The sequence below is a fragment of the Setaria italica genome, chromosome V (assembly GCF_000263155.2).
Source record: "Setaria italica strain Yugu1 chromosome V, Setaria_italica_v2.0, whole genome shotgun sequence".
NCBI lineage: Eukaryota > Viridiplantae > Streptophyta > Magnoliopsida > Poales > Poaceae > Setaria > Setaria italica.
In genome coordinates, this window is record NC_028454.1 from 25,066,695 (window position 1) to 25,084,514 (window position 17,820).

Genomic DNA, 17,820 nt, shown 5'->3' on the forward strand with positions numbered 1-17,820 from the left:
GGAGCTTCAAACAGCATCATCTGGTTCTGATCTGCTGCCATCTCTGTCTGCATGGGGCCCTTCAAGCCCACTAATGATCACAATAATGCATCTGTGGCTAGCCATCAGTGGAGGAAGGGGGAGATAAGCCCACTACCGGGAACATGCATGTCTGATGTCTGTGTGAAGCGGAGGGTGGAAAAATTAAGCAAAGGATCACGGGAGCTGAGCTGATATTGGTGACCTGTCACCTTTAATTTCTTTATCAGTGCAAGTTTTTTTTTTCACATGCGCTATTTGTAGCAGATACAATATATAACACCAATGGTTCTTTATAAAGTGGCCATTATTAGATGGTGCATTGAGATATCTAATGAGAGACCAACACGTGTTGACGCTTGTACATTTCGCTCAAGCTCCTGATTAAAAAGAGAAAAATGGAAATATTACAATCATAAGCTCTACAAGTATAAGTAGCAAAAAGAAAAGGAATATTATTATTTGGTTGAATTAATATCTGCGGTGTATGGATGAATACTGAAATGCATGTGTTATCTAGCTTAACACATGGTTTTGGGACATGTATAAATCACTTTCCATCTCAATATACCGTTGGTAGTTACAAATATATCTCAATATCACATTTTTTTTAGCATTGTTGTAGTTGCAAATTTGTTTCCGAACAAATACAAGGTGACATGGGACCTAAACCTGACAATGGGAAGAAGCTTCATATATTTTGATGGCAGCATTTACTATCGTCCTCATATGCACCACGCATTGCATGAGACGAATACACTGCCACTGTCAATAAGTTCACATATATATGACGCACATTTCAATACAAAATGTACTTGTTTAATTTTTTTTGGTTGGTTTGTGGATTCATCAGAGTCCATGATATATGTGGTGCTCCTGGACCAATGCTTGATCGATCTTCTTCCTCTGCATGCCATCCCTCCACATCTTTTTGCTGAAGACTACAGGAAAAAAGCAGCCTCCCATTGCATCTCCTCCTCATGTTCGATCCATGCACCGCCCACTTTATGCACAGACTCTTATTTCCTCCTTACACCTGGTCCTGGTATGATCCTCCTTTATTTGCTGATTTTTCCTGTGTAAAAGCCTCTCCTGCGAATACATGTATACGGATGGGCAGGCTGTTCCGATCTTTCTGTTTCGACCTCGCGCAGAAAAGGATGGATGGAGCTGCATCTTTTTGCCCAAATTCAGCAAAAGGTAGGGTATCTACCTCCTAGCCTACTGGTCGATGCTGACAACTTGTCAAATGCAAGCCTTCCGATCCAGACTCTAAATCCTACACATGCATAGTATCAAAAGTAGCCCCCGATATAGATTCCAAATGTTAGGCAAGTATCGTTGACATCACTACATAGATTCTGCTTCAGTTGCTGTTGAACGCAGATGTTGCAATACAGGCGCTGCTGGAAGGGCCGAGATGGCCGGCATTCACTTCCTTTTCGTGTTTCTTGATTATTTTATTTTGATTTTATTCGAACTCCTACCTCATACTTCCTCCGTCCCACAAAGACTGATTGTTTAGTCTTCAAAATTTGTCCACAAAAAGTATTCATATAACTTTCAAACAATCCAACAAAGTTCCTCGTAGCCCAAATAATGAATCGATCATTTACTCCCACCATCGATGCTCAAGCTAGACTCGCTAAATAAGGAAGGCTACAATTACTACAAGCGTGCATGCATAATATAGGCATCGCTGGAAGAACCGAGATGGCCGGCATTCTCTTTATTTTCTTGTTTCTTGATTATTCACTCTAAAATTTCTCAATTTTAAAACTGTTTTATCAATTGCAAAAAGCAAGGCTGTGATTTTATTTGAACTACTAACTCCTAGGAGGTAATCGGGTGCATGTTATCTGTATATAAACAATGTAAGTAAACATATCTCTTGATGAATAATCAGCATAGCTTACTAATAAATTGTGTCAAGCAATCGGCTACTTGTTCTTTCCACATTTATTTGTATTGGTCAAAGTGACATTCAAGTTAAATGTCAGTATCATCAGTACATGATGTACAAGCACAAAGTGGAAGCAGGCGCCACTTGCATTATATTGGAGGTCATAAGAACAGTTGCGGGTAGTTCTGCATGGATGGTCTGCAGGTCCAGACTCCAGAGAGACCCACGATCGAAAACAGCTCCATCAATCAGTATTTGCTTACCTTCCAATTTCTGAGAAAGGTCTGGTCGGCTATTGCATTTCGACCTAACCTATAGCTAAGAAAGGGGAAGAGAAAGAATATGCGGTTCCTAGAAGCATAGAAGCATGGGGGAGAAGAGGGCATTTGGGTGGAGTACTTTTAACTGTTGATAGCTCTTGCGCATGTTTGCAAAAAAGTTTCTCTGTATATACTGTTTACTATGTAGATTCATGCACATCATACTTTATTATTTGCAACACCTTTTTTTGTGGAGAAGAGAGGACTGATAGGTTGGAATATTAACTTTTCTATGAAGAAGTTCAACCAACGAGAAAATGTCGTTACTTACATCCTTGTATACATGTAAGATAATACCATGCCAAAAGCTAAGTGTAATGGGAATGTCAATACCCAAGTTTTTTTTAAAAAAAACACTCTTCCATTGCATGGCGTATATGTGATAACTGCATGTAAGATAATGCCATGCCAAAAATATGCCCCATTTAGGTTGGTTCTCTTTCAGAGTTGACTGGGAGGTCTTCAGCTCACCATCGCCTTCTTGTGTCCACCTCCTCGCTTTTGACCCCCTTAAAATTCCACTTTTGAACTACGTTGACCTCCAACTAAGATACTCAACTTTGAACTCCAAAAGAACCCAAGCTGTAATCCGAAAACCAAATTATGAATCCAAAAGATGCATAATTTCAGTATTTTATATGGGGATGACTAAAACTTTCCGATCCTCAATTCCGAACTATATATTTATCATTTTAAAAAAAAAACCTGAATGTCAACTCTTTACTCATAGACCTGATACTATCCGTTCTCCATGCACAATTTTCAACTTGGAAACATGTTGTAATAGCGCACACCTTGAGGTTAAAGATGGAATGTGTGAGTGTAAAACCTAGCTTAGTTTCACACTCTCCAGCACAAGTTACTTGATGGAGAGAAGGTTCTACTGTTTTATCAAAAGTTTGCTTGCATTGTTCAGACTCACTATGGTATATTCTCCATGTTTTTTCCCCCCCAGAAACACTGGACTTTTGATGTATCAATGTCTTGCCAGCTGCACCTGGCCGTGTTTACTTGTTCTACTTCTAGGAGACTACTCACAATTCGGAGTGGCGAAGAAAAGGAGAGAGAATGTGGATAGATGGCACCACCGTGTCATGATCAATTGTAAGAGCAAATCACAAAAGCTATGGTGGTGGAGACTTATTGTATTGGAACCAGTTAGTGGTGGCCTATTGAAAGGTACATCTGTCTCCATGTATGTGTACATGCTTTGCATTATATGGTTGACATGTGTGTATACTTGTGTTTGACTCTTTCTGATCGAATATTCCACTTGGCCCATCTATCTCTTCCTCCTCCTACTCCTCCTCATCTTGTGTGTGTATGTGCTGGCCAATTGGTGTGGCCCCGGGCAAAGGGTTATCAGTTATCTCGACCACACTGAACTTGATAAGTGTGTGCTACATGTGACCCAGCTGAGCATTAAGCTGCTGGTAGCTGGAGGAAGGGGGAGATAAGGCAAATATCCCATGATGGTGCTCCCTCCTTTTTTTCAGCTGGAATTGCTCTCTCATCAGATGTACACACCATGTGGGAGAGAGCTTTGGTCAGTCACAGGAGGAGATCATGAGGATCCATTCGATGTACCAAATCATGTTTCCCCGTGCCCCCATGGCCATTCAAAGATATATATCCCATGCCTATTTTTCGTTCGTTGATGTGTCAGTGCACAGACCCTGCTCGTATCCTCATTGTCCGCAAAATATTCCTCAGCTGATTTTTAGTGGACTCTAGTGTTTCTCGGCCCGACACAATTGATAAGTACCCTTCGTTTATATATAATACAATTCATTTTTTGCAGGTACTTATATATACAATTCATCTTCTTGCATGTTTCCCAAATTAAGTAAATTTGGACTCAGAAATGATTTGCTGAAAAATCTTGCTACCCTAGCTTCTTGAAAAAACAAATTGGCTTAAAACCAATCAAGACGCCTCCAGTACAAACAGCATATGGCGAGCTGATTAGTCAAAAGCTAACTGATTATTCCGTCCGTTCCAAATTGTAGGTTGTTTTGTTTTTTAGTATATAGAAGTATAATAATATGTATGAACCTAGAAAAGTCAAAATGACCTACAATTTGGAACGGATGGATTATTTAACAACGAGGGATGGCTCAGATCAACAATTGAGCTGAGCACCAGCAACCGAAATCGTTGCTCTCGCTTTCCATGAACTCTATCTCCTTCATCCTGATGGTCAATGCTGCAGGGACGGTGGCAGAAGCTTGGTTGATTCAGCCTGAGCCACTTGATCCATACCATACATGCCTGCATCCAAGTCCAACCAGGTGACCAGATAGCTACGAGTAGGTGGCAAATGGGGCTTTTGCTGGTTGCAGCCCAGTCCCGTCCGGGCCACCTGCCAATTGGGATTGTTGGCCATCCTTTTATTTGGCTAGCGATCGGCGATCTCGTGCCTTTCTCCACCGTGCACATCCTCCATTACCTCCTGTCTTATCGCTTTTTGAGCTTTAAGCACATCCCAATTACATATCTAAATATCTAGGGGCCACGTACTGTCGATATCGCGGCGATACGTTAATCATTTTCTCAATTATTGGCAAGGGGTTTACTGTTTTTGCTCGTGGCAATAAAAGTACTGAAAGAATGTCAACTTTATCTTCTGGACATGTTGCAAGGTCCTCATTTTGGTATATATCTGAATTGTAAAGTTGACGAGCGAGATTGGTCAATTTTATAGGAGGGACCAAAGCGTCCCTTTTGTGAAAGCTTCGGGACCAAACTGGTCGTCGTTCAACTATGGAGAAGGACAATTCCTTCTGGTCACATTGCCATCTTGTTTCAAGATTGACAGTGGCAAATCAAGGAATGCGACTATACTGTTTTGTCTCCTTCTTACTCTCTCTTTTCTTTTTCTCTTATGGCCGCTAGTAGAGCTTGGACGTGCATATATAGTAAGTATTGCCTCTCTTTTTTTGTTCTAGAATGTAAGTATTTGAACCTGTCAACAGAACTGCAGATTGACAACAATTTCATCGAGTTAGGCATACCGCATACGGGCAATGAGCCAATGACTCATGAATGGGACGGGGAGGGCATGTGGAAGCCTCAACCTTTAGCTATCGCCACCGTTCTTTTAACCTTACGATAACAAAAGATATTTTTGGTGATTCTGACAGGACAGATAAAGTTCAGAGATCATGCATGGAGGTCCATCCCTAGGTAGCCCTAGCGTGGCCTGTTCAGGGATCATGGTCCCGAAACCAATTCGTTTTTGTCCCATGATAAGCTGAACTTTGGCCAGTTGTCGTCGTCTGATCATGCAGCTCCTCACCGCTTGTTTGATTCCTTTCTTTCGGTTTTGCAAGGTCACTGATGTGCTTGTGGAAGGTAGGAAAGGAGAGATGCTGCTATAGACATGGGCAGAAGCAACTACCTGCACTCACCATTTCTATTGTCTGCACTCCTTGATGACACGCAGCCAGAAGAGAGTACTGTGATACCCTCCAATACCAACTCAATCTTGTAAGGATCGCTTTTGTCCAGTGATTCTTTTTGCGAAGTGAGAAACTGAGAACTAAGTAATTTCAAAATGTTGTAACTTTTGTAATTTATTTTGTTATTGCCATGCAGCGTATACTAGTTCTTATACATTTAGGATGAAGCCAGAGACCCCTCGTCATCCTGAATGTGACTGAGATGCCCAAAAATTGCAAAACAATAAGATGACCTCAGTTCAGAACTCAACTAGATCAGCAACAGCAGCTACAGCCTAATTTACCACCACAGCACAGAAACAAACCTCAACTGTACATTATTTATACCGCAACTTGTGTCACGAAATGCAAGGTGATAGATTAAAGTACACGACCGTCTCTTCAACTTATTCATATACCATTTAAGTCCCTATACTATCAAATTGTTGAATTTGCGTCTCGTAAAAAGAATTGTTGAGTTGGCGTCTTGCAAATTTTTTTGTTGAATTGGCACTCTAAACTTGTTCAGATGTCTCGTTAGGTCCATATGCTCTCAAATTGCATAATTGCCACCCCTAAACTTATTCAGATGTCTCACTAGGTCCATATACTCTCAAATTGCATAATTGCCACCCCTAAACTTGTTCGGATATGTCATTTGGATCCCTAAACTTACTTGTTTGTGTCACTTAGGTTTTATCTCGTATCGATCCACCCCGTGCGCTGACTTAGCATACCAGTTGAAAGGGTGCTCATTTTGCATATGACCCCCGAAACCATGTGTGGTGTTTTCATCATCTTTTGCTTGTAAATAAATGGTGATTAGCTTAATGAATACGATATAATTGCATAATCACCGCTTGCTAGATTGCTTGCCTAGCCCTAATGAGAAAACCCAAGCGTCCCACCCAGTAAAACAAGAGCGATGTGAACTTAAAAGGGCCGGGGATCTTTACATATTTGACAATGCTTTCGACTCTACCTCCACGTTGTATGTGAGCTACTATGCCAGCTGTTTAAGACCCTATTGTACCCCTACGTGACATAGCGAACAAGTCTAGGGACTCTAACTGATATAACTGAACATGTTTAGCCTGCAAATGACCTTTCCACTTATCTGATACGTTCCAACAAGTTTAGAGTGCATACGTTCCAACAAGTTTAAGGACTGGCCAATAATACATATTATAGTCTGATGCTATTGCGACATGCCAACACATTAGAATCTGATGCTATTGCGACAGGCCAACACGCCAGGAGGCCAAATTAAGACAAAAAAAAAAATCAGGCAGGCAAAGCGTCATATACCCATATGCATACCAACAAAAGTGCAAAGATCACGAAGGCACCACATTTTAGATGCCTTTAACAAAGGGCAAAGATCACGGCAACTGCACGGGGTTAGAAGTGGCTTCATATCATATAGATAAATAATCTCAGATCACTTTCCTATACCACCTGCATGATGATATACATGATCCTCAAAAGAAAAGTTATTGATGAAGCTCTGTTTTCATAATAAAAAGAAGAAAGAAAAGGAGAGAAATTCTTTTAGTATGTTCAGCGTCCGTCACTTGCATCGTGCATAGACAATTGGACATCTCAGCATTTAAGCGATTATAAAATGAAGAACCCATTTTTGTTATAGTTGCATTTCTGTTTAAGTCAGGTATTGTCTCAAAACAGTACGGAAAAAATGAGATCGATATACTTCATATACATACACAGGTCTGCATGTGATCAACCCCTATAAAGCTTAACCATTACAAAATATCCTTTCGAAGTAGCTACGGTGATGCGCTCCTCAGCACTACTAAGATAGCATCTGGGCAGTGGTGTATAGTCATCAAAGGCACTTATTCCACAAGATTTACTGCTAGCCCAAACTAGATGTACCCTCCGATTTGAAGCTGACAGCCAAGAGTATGGGTATGGAAACTTTTGCACACGTCCAGCATTCTCAACCTACAATGAATTATTAGAAGAATTGCCATCACTAACAAAATCATTAAAAAAAGGGAAAGTTATGACTAATGAAATCAGTTAAACAGGACACTTGAAACAAACAAAATCATTTCAGAATGATGTGGAGTAAAAAGACAGATCTACAGGTTAAATCATGGATACTGAATTTTGCGTAAATCCCCTACACTTAATGGATCTGATATTCAAGATCAAATAGTTCAAGTTGTGTTTATGTTTCCTTACTTTTGTAAGGAGCATTGCGGAGTTAATGGTATTGATCAAAGGCACGAAACTGTAACAACTGCATGGATCTGCCACCAATTATTACTAAAAAAAATGCACACTGCACATCAACCCACGTGAAATTGTAATCATGTGTTGTGGTGTACTTGGATCCATTGCTATAAAAATGATTTCACAAGGAAAAAATGAAACATGACAAAAGAAAGGGCAGGTAAGATTGGACTATCTGATCATGCATATATAATAACTGATAAAAAGAACATGGGGTAAACACTATGACAATGCAAGATTCAGCATTTGTATTTCAAAGTAGCATGCACTCAATATTTTATTCTACAAACTCTCCAGGTCATGATTAAGTACTCGAAGAGACAGGTTAATTATTGATAAACATATTAGAAATCAAAATCTTGAATAGCTACATGGAGAAACATTATTTAGAAAAGAACTGGAATCAGTGATAGCATTGGATCAACTGAGAACATACTGCATTAGTATGCCGTGCTCTGAAATTAAATAAAGCTTGCAAGCCACTAAGCTTCTCCCCATTCATTTAACTAACAATTCAGTTCTCTATACTCATCTACACATGCATATAGTTAATGAACTGTGCCATGTTCGCTTCCTTACCGTGCAGGTTCATGGACTACAAGATTTTACGACCCAGTCTGAATCTAAGAATGTCTATAGGACATACAGATTTCAAAATGATCAAATTCAGAAAGCACAAGCACCAATTAGCAGTTATAGCATAAATTACAGGGCTGCTTAGGACTTGCAAACCCTTCTCTTTTGTGATTATAACACGATAGCTATATTAGTATTAGAGATATCAAGTTCTACCCATAAAAGATTACATGGATACAGTTGGACAGAGCTGGATGCCATGAGAAAATCACACTCTACAGAGTTCATATTATACAAAATTCTGCACAAGTAACACCAAATTTAGTGAACACACTTCAAGCTACAAAGTTAATTCCAATCTAACACAAGCATTTGCCATTCCCCAACCACCCCATTTTAAGAATACATTTTAGCATGCATTAACAAAATTTCCATACCTCAGGTACAATTAAATTAAGAATAAGTCGATTTTAATTGGAATGAGAAGAGGAAGCAGGGCCAGTAGTGGGAAACAATCATTGCTAGATGTCCTCCCACATAGGGTCTGTTAAGCTTTCAGGAAAATTGTTTCCAACATGGCTAATTGAGATGTTAGAACTTTTTGGAAGATCAAAATATAGTTTCTCAGTTCAGTAGTTTAGTCACAGCATTGATTTGTCTTTCAACATTTGAGCTGGGACAATTTAAAGCCTAGAAGCTTGTAGAAGAAGGCAAATAAACTGCCCCTTCACATATTTGAAATTTGTGACACAACGGAACTGATAGGCATACAACACATCGTTACATTATTTATTACAGAATTCAATATGGCTGGCCTATGTGTTTACGTGCTATATAATTACATCGGTATCATTGAAGTTATTTACCCAATCTATTTAACTATTCACAGAAACCACAGATAATTTATAGGACAAATTTATAAGGTCATCAGTGCTGTATCATCCATAATAGCTGAGTAGGGGGAGGGGGCTTGTTTGGAAAATTGAAAAAGTGTTGATGCAATAAAACTTCTCAACATGCCTTGAACATCCTACAGTGCTCAAATAAACCCAGGTGTTGGTAACACCTTGGTATGTGATACCCTTAGTCTCATTATCTCATATAAATTATCTAGCCAGGGTGTGAGAATAAGAAGAAAAAACAACCAGAATAAGTGGTTTAACCAACCTCCAGCATTTTAGATCTAATTCAGGTGAGCTCATAACAGTGTAACACAGCCCCAACTCTCTGACCATGCTATTAAATACATGAAACAAGCAAAAGACTGATGGAGCATCAGTGTCTGGAAAGTTATAGTATAGTATATCTACAGAATTGCAGAGGTTCGTTAAAATGAGAAATCAATCCCCAGAGAAATTGTCAATTGTGTCGTGAAACCACAGGAAGATTGAAGAATGAGTTTTGGTTCTCTGTATACCACACAGGCTAATGGCTGTAATAGCAAGTTATTAACTTACTATTGCTATTTATGTAGCTAACTGGTAATTCCAAGCCCATCGTGTCACTGCACCTCCACATGCCTACTAGAAAGGAAATGCAAGGAACTCCTATTCAGTGTGCTGGACATGCCTTTGCATCAACTAGCTACATTTAGGGAAGTGGCATATGTCTTGAACTATTGTTAGTTTCAGATGATCTCCAGAATTCAGTCAAATGACACATATGTGAAAGGAAACAACACAGAGCACATGCACCATTCTCTAGCTATACAGAAACTCAAATATAAATATGACAGTATTTCACAATCAAAGTCATATGGAAAGCATGGCAAACTTGCAATGAATATACAGCTATGCACCCGAAGGACAGAGTTAGCATTATACAAAACAAAAACATGTGTTAAGCACATATGGTTGCATTATAAAGCAAAGTAAATTATGGTACAAAGCAGATAAAGTTGATGCATGCCATAGAAAACTTTATTATGGCGCAAAACATATTATTACTGCAGACTATGTGCAGAGAAAGTTGAACTGCACCTTGGACTACTGAATGATTTACTGTGCTGCCGCCTCAAATTTTTTAAGCATATCACAGTGCGGTGTCTGGTATGCTAATCCCCATTGGCGGCGCTGCAGTTCAACCCTGCAATTCTGCGTTATTATTGAGTAATAATCCCTCTCAACATGCCGCTCCAGTGTCACCCGCTCAGTGCTTTGGTGTGGATACTGCTCCTCAAAATTAGGCATCTTGACATAGTATGCAACTCCACGTGGGGTCTGGAACTTGTGCTCGTATGGGTAGGAGCGGTTGAGGGAGTAAACAGGCTCAGAGGATGGCAGGAAGTTGAGCAGCAGCAGCAGCAGGACTGGCAACAGCTGAATAAGCATCCTGACAGTTGAGCCACCAGAGTTTTGCTGCCCATGGGCGTGCATTCCACCAGTTCTGAAATGGAACGTCCCGAACTGTCCAAACTGCCTGGTGGTCGCAGGCGCCATATTACCAAAAAAGAAGTTTCTGAATATCTCATCTGGATCAAAGTCATCCTCATAGAACCCATTGTATGCACGGGCAGTGGAGGGCCTCCTGTGGTGTGTTACTGGCTCATCCGAGCCAACAAGGTCATAGCGCTTGCGACCCTCGTCATCACTGAGGCACTGGAAGGCTTTGGAGACGGCCTTGAAGGCGTCCTCTGCACCAGGGGCCTTGTTCTTGTCAGGGTGCACCTTGAGCGAGAGCTTGCGGTAGGCCTTGCGCACGTCCTCGACAGTGCAGTCCTTTTCGAGGCCGAGGATCTGGTAGTAGTCCCTGGAATGCTTCTTGACCTGGCGCACGACCTCGAGCTGCTCCGCCGTGTACTCCCTAGCAGCAGCACCAGTCGTCTCCTCCTCCTCCCTCTTCTTGCCCTTCTGTTTCCTCTCTCTCAGCCCATCAGCCTCAGCTGCTTCCGCTGCCCCTGCTGCTGCAGGTTGTGGCGGTGGCGGCGGCGGCGATGATGACGAGGAAGCGGGGGAGTCGTCCTGGGGGTTGAGGAGCGGGGCGAGGAGGTCGTCGATGGGCAGGGAGGGGTCGAGGCGCTTGGCCTTGGAGAGGAACTTGATGGCGCGCGCGCGGTCGCCGGCCTCAAGCGCGCCCCTGCCGATGCGCAGGCACTTGACCGCGTCGTCCTTGTTGCCCTCCATCACAGATCTGGCCGCCGCCGTCCCCGGCCGATCGAGCCGAGCAGGCGGGCGACCGGAAGGAGCCCACGCAGCGGCGGCGCAGGAACCGGCCCCGATCGGATCGGATCGGCTCGGCCCCAACCCAACCTAACACGATGCAATCCGCGAGGCGTGTGTTATGGGGTCAGAAAGAGGAATTCGAACTTGTAGCACGTGGGGTCGCGTGAGGAGCAGGAGAAGTAGGTCGCTTACCGGCGAGGCGACGTGGAGTAGGGTTCAGGCGGGGCGGATCGCCGGAGTCGGGGGCGCCGGGCGGAGGGAGGAGGGGGAGGAAAGGGGATATGCCGAGCGACACCGACGCGGCGACGACCCCCCGAAGCGATTTGTTTTTGCTGCTTGAGTTTCTCTGGAATTTTGGTGGAGTTTCTCTGGATTTTTGTTCCCCCTTCCACGGCGTGAAGAAAAAGTAAGAATGATACTGGCACGCAGGCCGGATTCCGGAAAGGATATCAGGCCCAACACTGTTCTAGCCTAACCCGATTCAGTTTTTTTTAAAAAAAAAAACTATACCGTGCTCTCATTCCTTCTTCCCATCTCTAGCGAGGTTTTACCCATCTTCTTCATCTCCGACAAGATCTAACCCAATTTGCTTCATCTCTAACAAGATCCAACTCCATTTGGTCCATCTCCGGCGAGCTCCAGTGAGGGAAAGAGGTTAGGGCCTTAGGGTCCTTGGTGCGGGGGTTTCGGGCCTTGGGTTCCTAGTGCTGCCAGGCTTAGAGGAAGGACCGGCGGTGGCAAGCCGGACATGCAGTGGTGGTGGGCGCGGGGGCGGCAAGGCACAGCGGCGGTGGCACCACCGGCCCGGGCAGTGGAGGATGGTGGTTGGACCAGGTGGGGGCGGGGGCACCAAATCGAGAGTGGTTAGCATGGGGAGGAAAGCGGTGGCGGATCCAGCGGCGGGAGCCGCCAGAGACGAGTAGAGGAGGGCGGGGCGAGGTAACGGTGCTAAGGAAGAAGGTTCGTTGCTTCTTGTTTTATTTCGCAGGTGCATCGAGGAAGTAGAATAGAGGAGGAAGAAGAAGCAGCAAGCGTTAGATGAAGATCCGATGGTTGATGATTTCGAGTGTGTAGGGATGTTAGAATACTTGAGTACATCATAGACAGCCAAATAGAAACCACCTTCCTTCCTCCCCCTACTCTCCCCCTCTACAAGGACTCCAACCAATCCCTTCTGGCCATCTCCTACCCTCTTCCTTCCCAATAGAACTAGACCAAAGAGAGCGGTGGCGGCCGCCGCGGAGGGCCCAATAGCCATCTCGCTCTCCCCCACTCGTCAGCATTGCTTCGCGCAGATCTATGTTGGGTATTTTAACCAATGTGAATAAATTGGCAAGTGCACGAATACCGTTGTAGATTTCACCTTAGAGTATTCCAAGGGTATCGAATCCAAGGGAATGTGTGTGGACTATCTTCTATTCTAGTCGGTCCAAGGACACACCAAGATAGATGGCGAGGGTAGAGAGGATTCCTATAGGTAGTACTTGAGGCAGGTTAGAGGTCGTTCTCTCGATTAAAGATACTCGCTTCCGGCACCGGCTTACCCTGGAATCCAGGCGCCTCCTGCCAACAGCTCTACACTATTTCCGAATGTGGACGAATACAAAGGACCGATAGGGCCGTCACCACCTATGGCCTACCTCTAACTATCCGTGGGATATAAGACAAACGAAGGATAACCCTTAGCCCAAACATCACGTCTACGCTACTGATTACTACTATAGCCCAACTACGTATGTGCACGAGCATCCACACTACATCACTCTATATAAATACAGAGCGACGAATCCACGAGCAGAGAGAATTGATCTCACTTGGATATAAGTACTACTAGCGTATACTATATCTAGGTCTCAAGGCATACATAAGAGCATGCAAGCCTATACTATTGTAGCAAGGGTATATGACTAGCATATGAGCATATAAGCCAAGCATATGAACATAGCAATAGACTACTCATGCATAAGAGAACCAAGTATAACACTATACGAAGGAATCACGAACACTAACTTACTTTACTAGAAGGTAACCAGCATCCATAGAGGTACAAGCTAGGAGGAGTGTGCTGACACCTCGGCACTCCCCCTGAACTACCCTTCACTCTCTCCCTACTCTAAGCACAAGTTAGGCAAGGCTTTGCCTTTGGAGTGGAGCTCCAACTCTTGGATGGTGAAGTGTGTCTTAAAGTGAACCCCCTCCTCTACTATTTATAGGCACTTGGGAGAGTGAGGTACCTTGGGAGAGTGGAGTTCCTTAAGGGAATCTTGAGGGAATATTCTCCTCTAGCTCTTCTCCTTGTGCCACCTAGCAAGATCCGAGGCTTTGAGGCGATAACTCCCATGATAACGGCCACAACTGCCTTTAGGAAGTCACTAGGGATCGCCATGTGGAAGCTGAGCACGAGGGGCAGCAACACTGGTTTGGCTGAACCATGGGTTCGACCGAACCATGGGTTTGACCAAACCTCGGGCACCGCCACTCATCTCTCAAGTTGGTCCTAGGTGCTAACGCCAAATTAAGGTGGTTTACCCATTTTGGTAGGTCCATGGATCCGTGTGCTCTTCTCTAATTGGCTGAGTGTGTTTCCTTTGCCACTTGGTGTGCTTTTTCTCCTTTCTAAGGATAAGTCACCTACATACAAATATTCACCAACACTTGTGGAAATGGTTACTAATAAACCCCTACCACTAGGTTTAGTGATTGATCTTGATAGCTTTTATGCAGGTGTTGACGGTCAAAAGTGGTACTTAAGAGCCGTCAATAATCTAATCTATTAGCCGGCATTGCGTTGTTCCTGTTCGAGCGGCAGCATGGTGGCTGTGAAGAACGCCGCCGCCGGGATGGATGACGTCGCCGACAAGAAGGTGGCGAGGCCAAAGAAGAGGTACGTGACGTTGGCGGAGATGGCGAAGCACAACGCCGACGGCAACATGTGAGTCGCGGTGTAGGGGAAGGTCTATGACGTCACATCCTCGCTGTCGCTCCTTGTTGGTATTTCTTATGGCCTAAAGATTAATTTGAGATTAATTCTACAAGCACACAGAATCACCGTTGTAGCATTTCACCTGGGAGTATTCCAGAATATCGTATTTATATTTTCAACAGGGAAGCACTAGTGGCGTAGATGATCGGTAAATAAATCCTTCAAACGTTACATGACTTAACGAACTACAACTCAGCAGAGGTAATGATAGATAGGTGTGATAACAGTGACACAGAGGAGATCCAAGATAAATAAATGATAGAGAGTGGACTAGCTAGTTGGGAGGACAATGAAACGAGACTAGGTTCCTAATGTAAACTATCCAATCGAGTCAACTTCTAATAGAGACTAAAGCAGATCAAGACAACCGCTAAAGAATCCTTATCCTAATTCACTATCTTAACTTCAGGCACCCGAGGCACCACCACTTGTAGAAATGGATGAGAAGGGAAGTTGTACCACCTACCCCTAAGTCCTACAGTCCAGAACTAACATGGTGGACTACATAGGCCGGACAAAGTTGTCACCACCTGCCAGCTACCACAACTATTGCAAATCAAGTTAGAGATAGTTCTAGGTTCCACACCTACAACTAGCCACTGAGATATCCTCCGGGAATCCTACGAAGGAACCTCCTCGTCCAATCACAACAATTGGAATCAGACGTGAAACCCGCTAAGAGAGATTCTAAAGATAAATCAACTAGAGCCAAAGCCAACCCACTATAGTCTAAACTTGAAATATTGCAACTAGAATAAAGTAGATGCTGAATATGAATTGACTCAATGAAAGATAGAACTTGAACTTATATTGATAACTCAAATCTTACAAAAATGGATAAAGGAAAAGATACAAGAGCTTATACCAGAACCTCTGAAGACTCCTCTGTAACCCAAAGGCGAAGCTCGACTCAACTCTAATGTTGGGGAAACCACCTTTGGAGTCCCCTTCGGGATTTACCTTAACAAATTGTTAGCTTTGTGGTAAGCTTTGAATGAAAGGAAGGGAAAGGCGTTGATGAAGGGTCCTTAGTCGTACGAAGGGGCCTTCAGTATGAGAAAGTGGAGGGCTAGCTCTCAGGACTCCAGGAGGAGGCATTGGTTGCCTTATCGTTGCCTTGACCTCTCCTCAAACGGAGGGACAAGGATGCCCGACGAAGGGTACCTCGACCGCCGAAGTCAGGTGCATGCTGAAGGTCACGCTGTCTGCCACGTGGGATCAAAGGAGCCGTACGAGAGGACAGCTGGAGGAGTCCATACGAAGGCCGTATTACTCGTTGTACCCTGGAGGATTCTTGAAATCTAGCCGTTAGGTAACGGTAGATTGTAATTGTACTTTGTGGCCGTTGATCTCCCAATAAATAGTGGAGCCACTGTAACTGATGGGATGGCTGGTCCGAAGTTAATGCAAGTCATTGACATTTTTTATTTCTACATTTATTGCTCTTAGTTCATTTTAATTTCGGTCCAATCGTTGGAAGGTAGGATAGACACTTGCTTGAAACCCTTGTTCCGTGGGGGATCCTTTTCCCTTCAGAAGGGAACTCATTACCTATTGTGACGGAGTCCACTTCGGGGCCGTCCTCCACCAACAGTTTTGGCACCCACCTCGTGGAAGGATCACGACCACATGGCTCCACCGAAGAAGAGGGCGGCAATAGGAACCACACCCGAGGGGGCCATTGTCACGTACCCAGGTGCCGAAGAAGGGCAAGAAGAGGAAGTTGAGGTTGAGCACACAATGGAAGGTGAACTAGAAGTAAGCCTGGAGGGCCTAGGGGTCGCAGCGAAAGACATCATGGCGTTGAGGGGAATTGAAGCTGCGGTCGTCGAAGTAGCAACCAGAACTCAGCCGGCTGCGGCGGCGGCTCGACTGTCAATGTCACAGGTTTGCATAAGACAGTCGAAGGGTAAAGCAGTTGCAACATCTAACACAAATGAAGTAGAAGAATTAAGGCAGGCAAAGTAGAGACACAGAATGCTCCAGAATCAAATTGCCAACAAGAAGAAGCAACTAACTGAAGCAATGCGGTATGAGGAGGAGGAGCCCTTGGAGCCATCTACTGAGGCTCAACTTTGGCAGTCCATACAAGAAATGTAGAACAGGCTGAATGAGCTCCAACAAAATAATTAGGCGCCTAGAGGACAGCCTCCACTTCATCAAGCAAGAGTGGAGCCAAGGGCACGAGATAGGTTCATGATTGTACCAACCACTCCGTTGTCCCTAGAATTGGAGGAGACCCCGTGGCCTCCGAGGTTCAATGCAATGACCCTTCCGCAATATGATGGTGAGTCTGACCCGGAGGAGTTGCTCATGAAATACAAAGCAATCATCAAATCCAATGGAGGTGATGCAACAACGAAAGCAAAAGCCTTCATCATGGCTTTGAAAGGGCCTGCACAGCATTCGTACACAAATATCTTGAAGGGATAGATATCATCTTGGTTCCAGCTTCGGAATAGGAGCCAGTTTCATGGGGATGCAGAGGGAGGAGCTCAATTTAAATGACTTTGTCCACACCTGTTTCCAAGGGGAGAAGGAGACACTGTAGGAGTACATGCACATGGTCTTCAGGATGATGGCAAGAGCTCTAAGGGTGTCAGAATACAGTATAATCTATACCAAAATAGGGGGTTTCAAGGTAGGACCTTGCCAAGATCTCTTGGATAGGCAGCGACCAAACACAGTTCAAGAGTTATTCGAAGTAATGCAAGAATATTGCAAGTCAGATAGGGGACGAAGATGAAGAATTGACAATCTTGTCACCCAAAAGAAACAGAGGCAAGCATAGAACCAGTGGGGGCAATCAAGGCCTTGGCAGAACGAAGCCCCAATGCAGCAAGGAAGGCCAGTTAATAATGTCTCCAGGGGACCAAATGAAGGGCCAATCCAAAACTTCAACAATAGCCAAGGTGGTGGCAGAAGCAATAGAGGAGGAAGAGGAGGCAAGGGCCAACATCAGATGTATTACTGTTGGCTTCATGGCAAGAACAAAGGGCATCACACTCATCAAAGTACCGATACCATTCATAAGAAGAAGGAATACGAAGAACAGTAGAAGGGGACTTTAGAAGCAAAAATAGTGAATCACCTCACAGCTACAGGGCTGATGCAAACTCCGAAGCCTTTAATATATTCACCTCACCCCTACATGATGTAC

At 43.9% G+C, this 17,820-nt stretch overlaps 1 protein-coding gene across 1 annotated transcript; it reads right to left on the reverse strand.

The window, feature by feature from the left end:
• Nucleotides 1-7,298: 7,298 nt before the first annotated feature.
• Nucleotides 7,299-12,051, reverse strand: LOC101769904 (chaperone protein dnaJ 49). Its single transcript, XM_004968864.3, has 3 exons — nucleotides 11,870-12,051; nucleotides 10,496-11,764; nucleotides 7,299-7,646 (listed from the first exon to the last, which is right to left on the reverse strand). Exon 2 carries the CDS (start codon nucleotides 11,636-11,638, stop codon nucleotides 10,514-10,516), a length of 1,125 nt encoding a protein of 374 aa, XP_004968921.1. The 5' UTR covers nucleotides 11,639-11,764; nucleotides 11,870-12,051; the 3' UTR covers nucleotides 7,299-7,646; nucleotides 10,496-10,513.
• Between the last annotated feature and the right edge of the window lie 5,769 nt (nucleotides 12,052-17,820).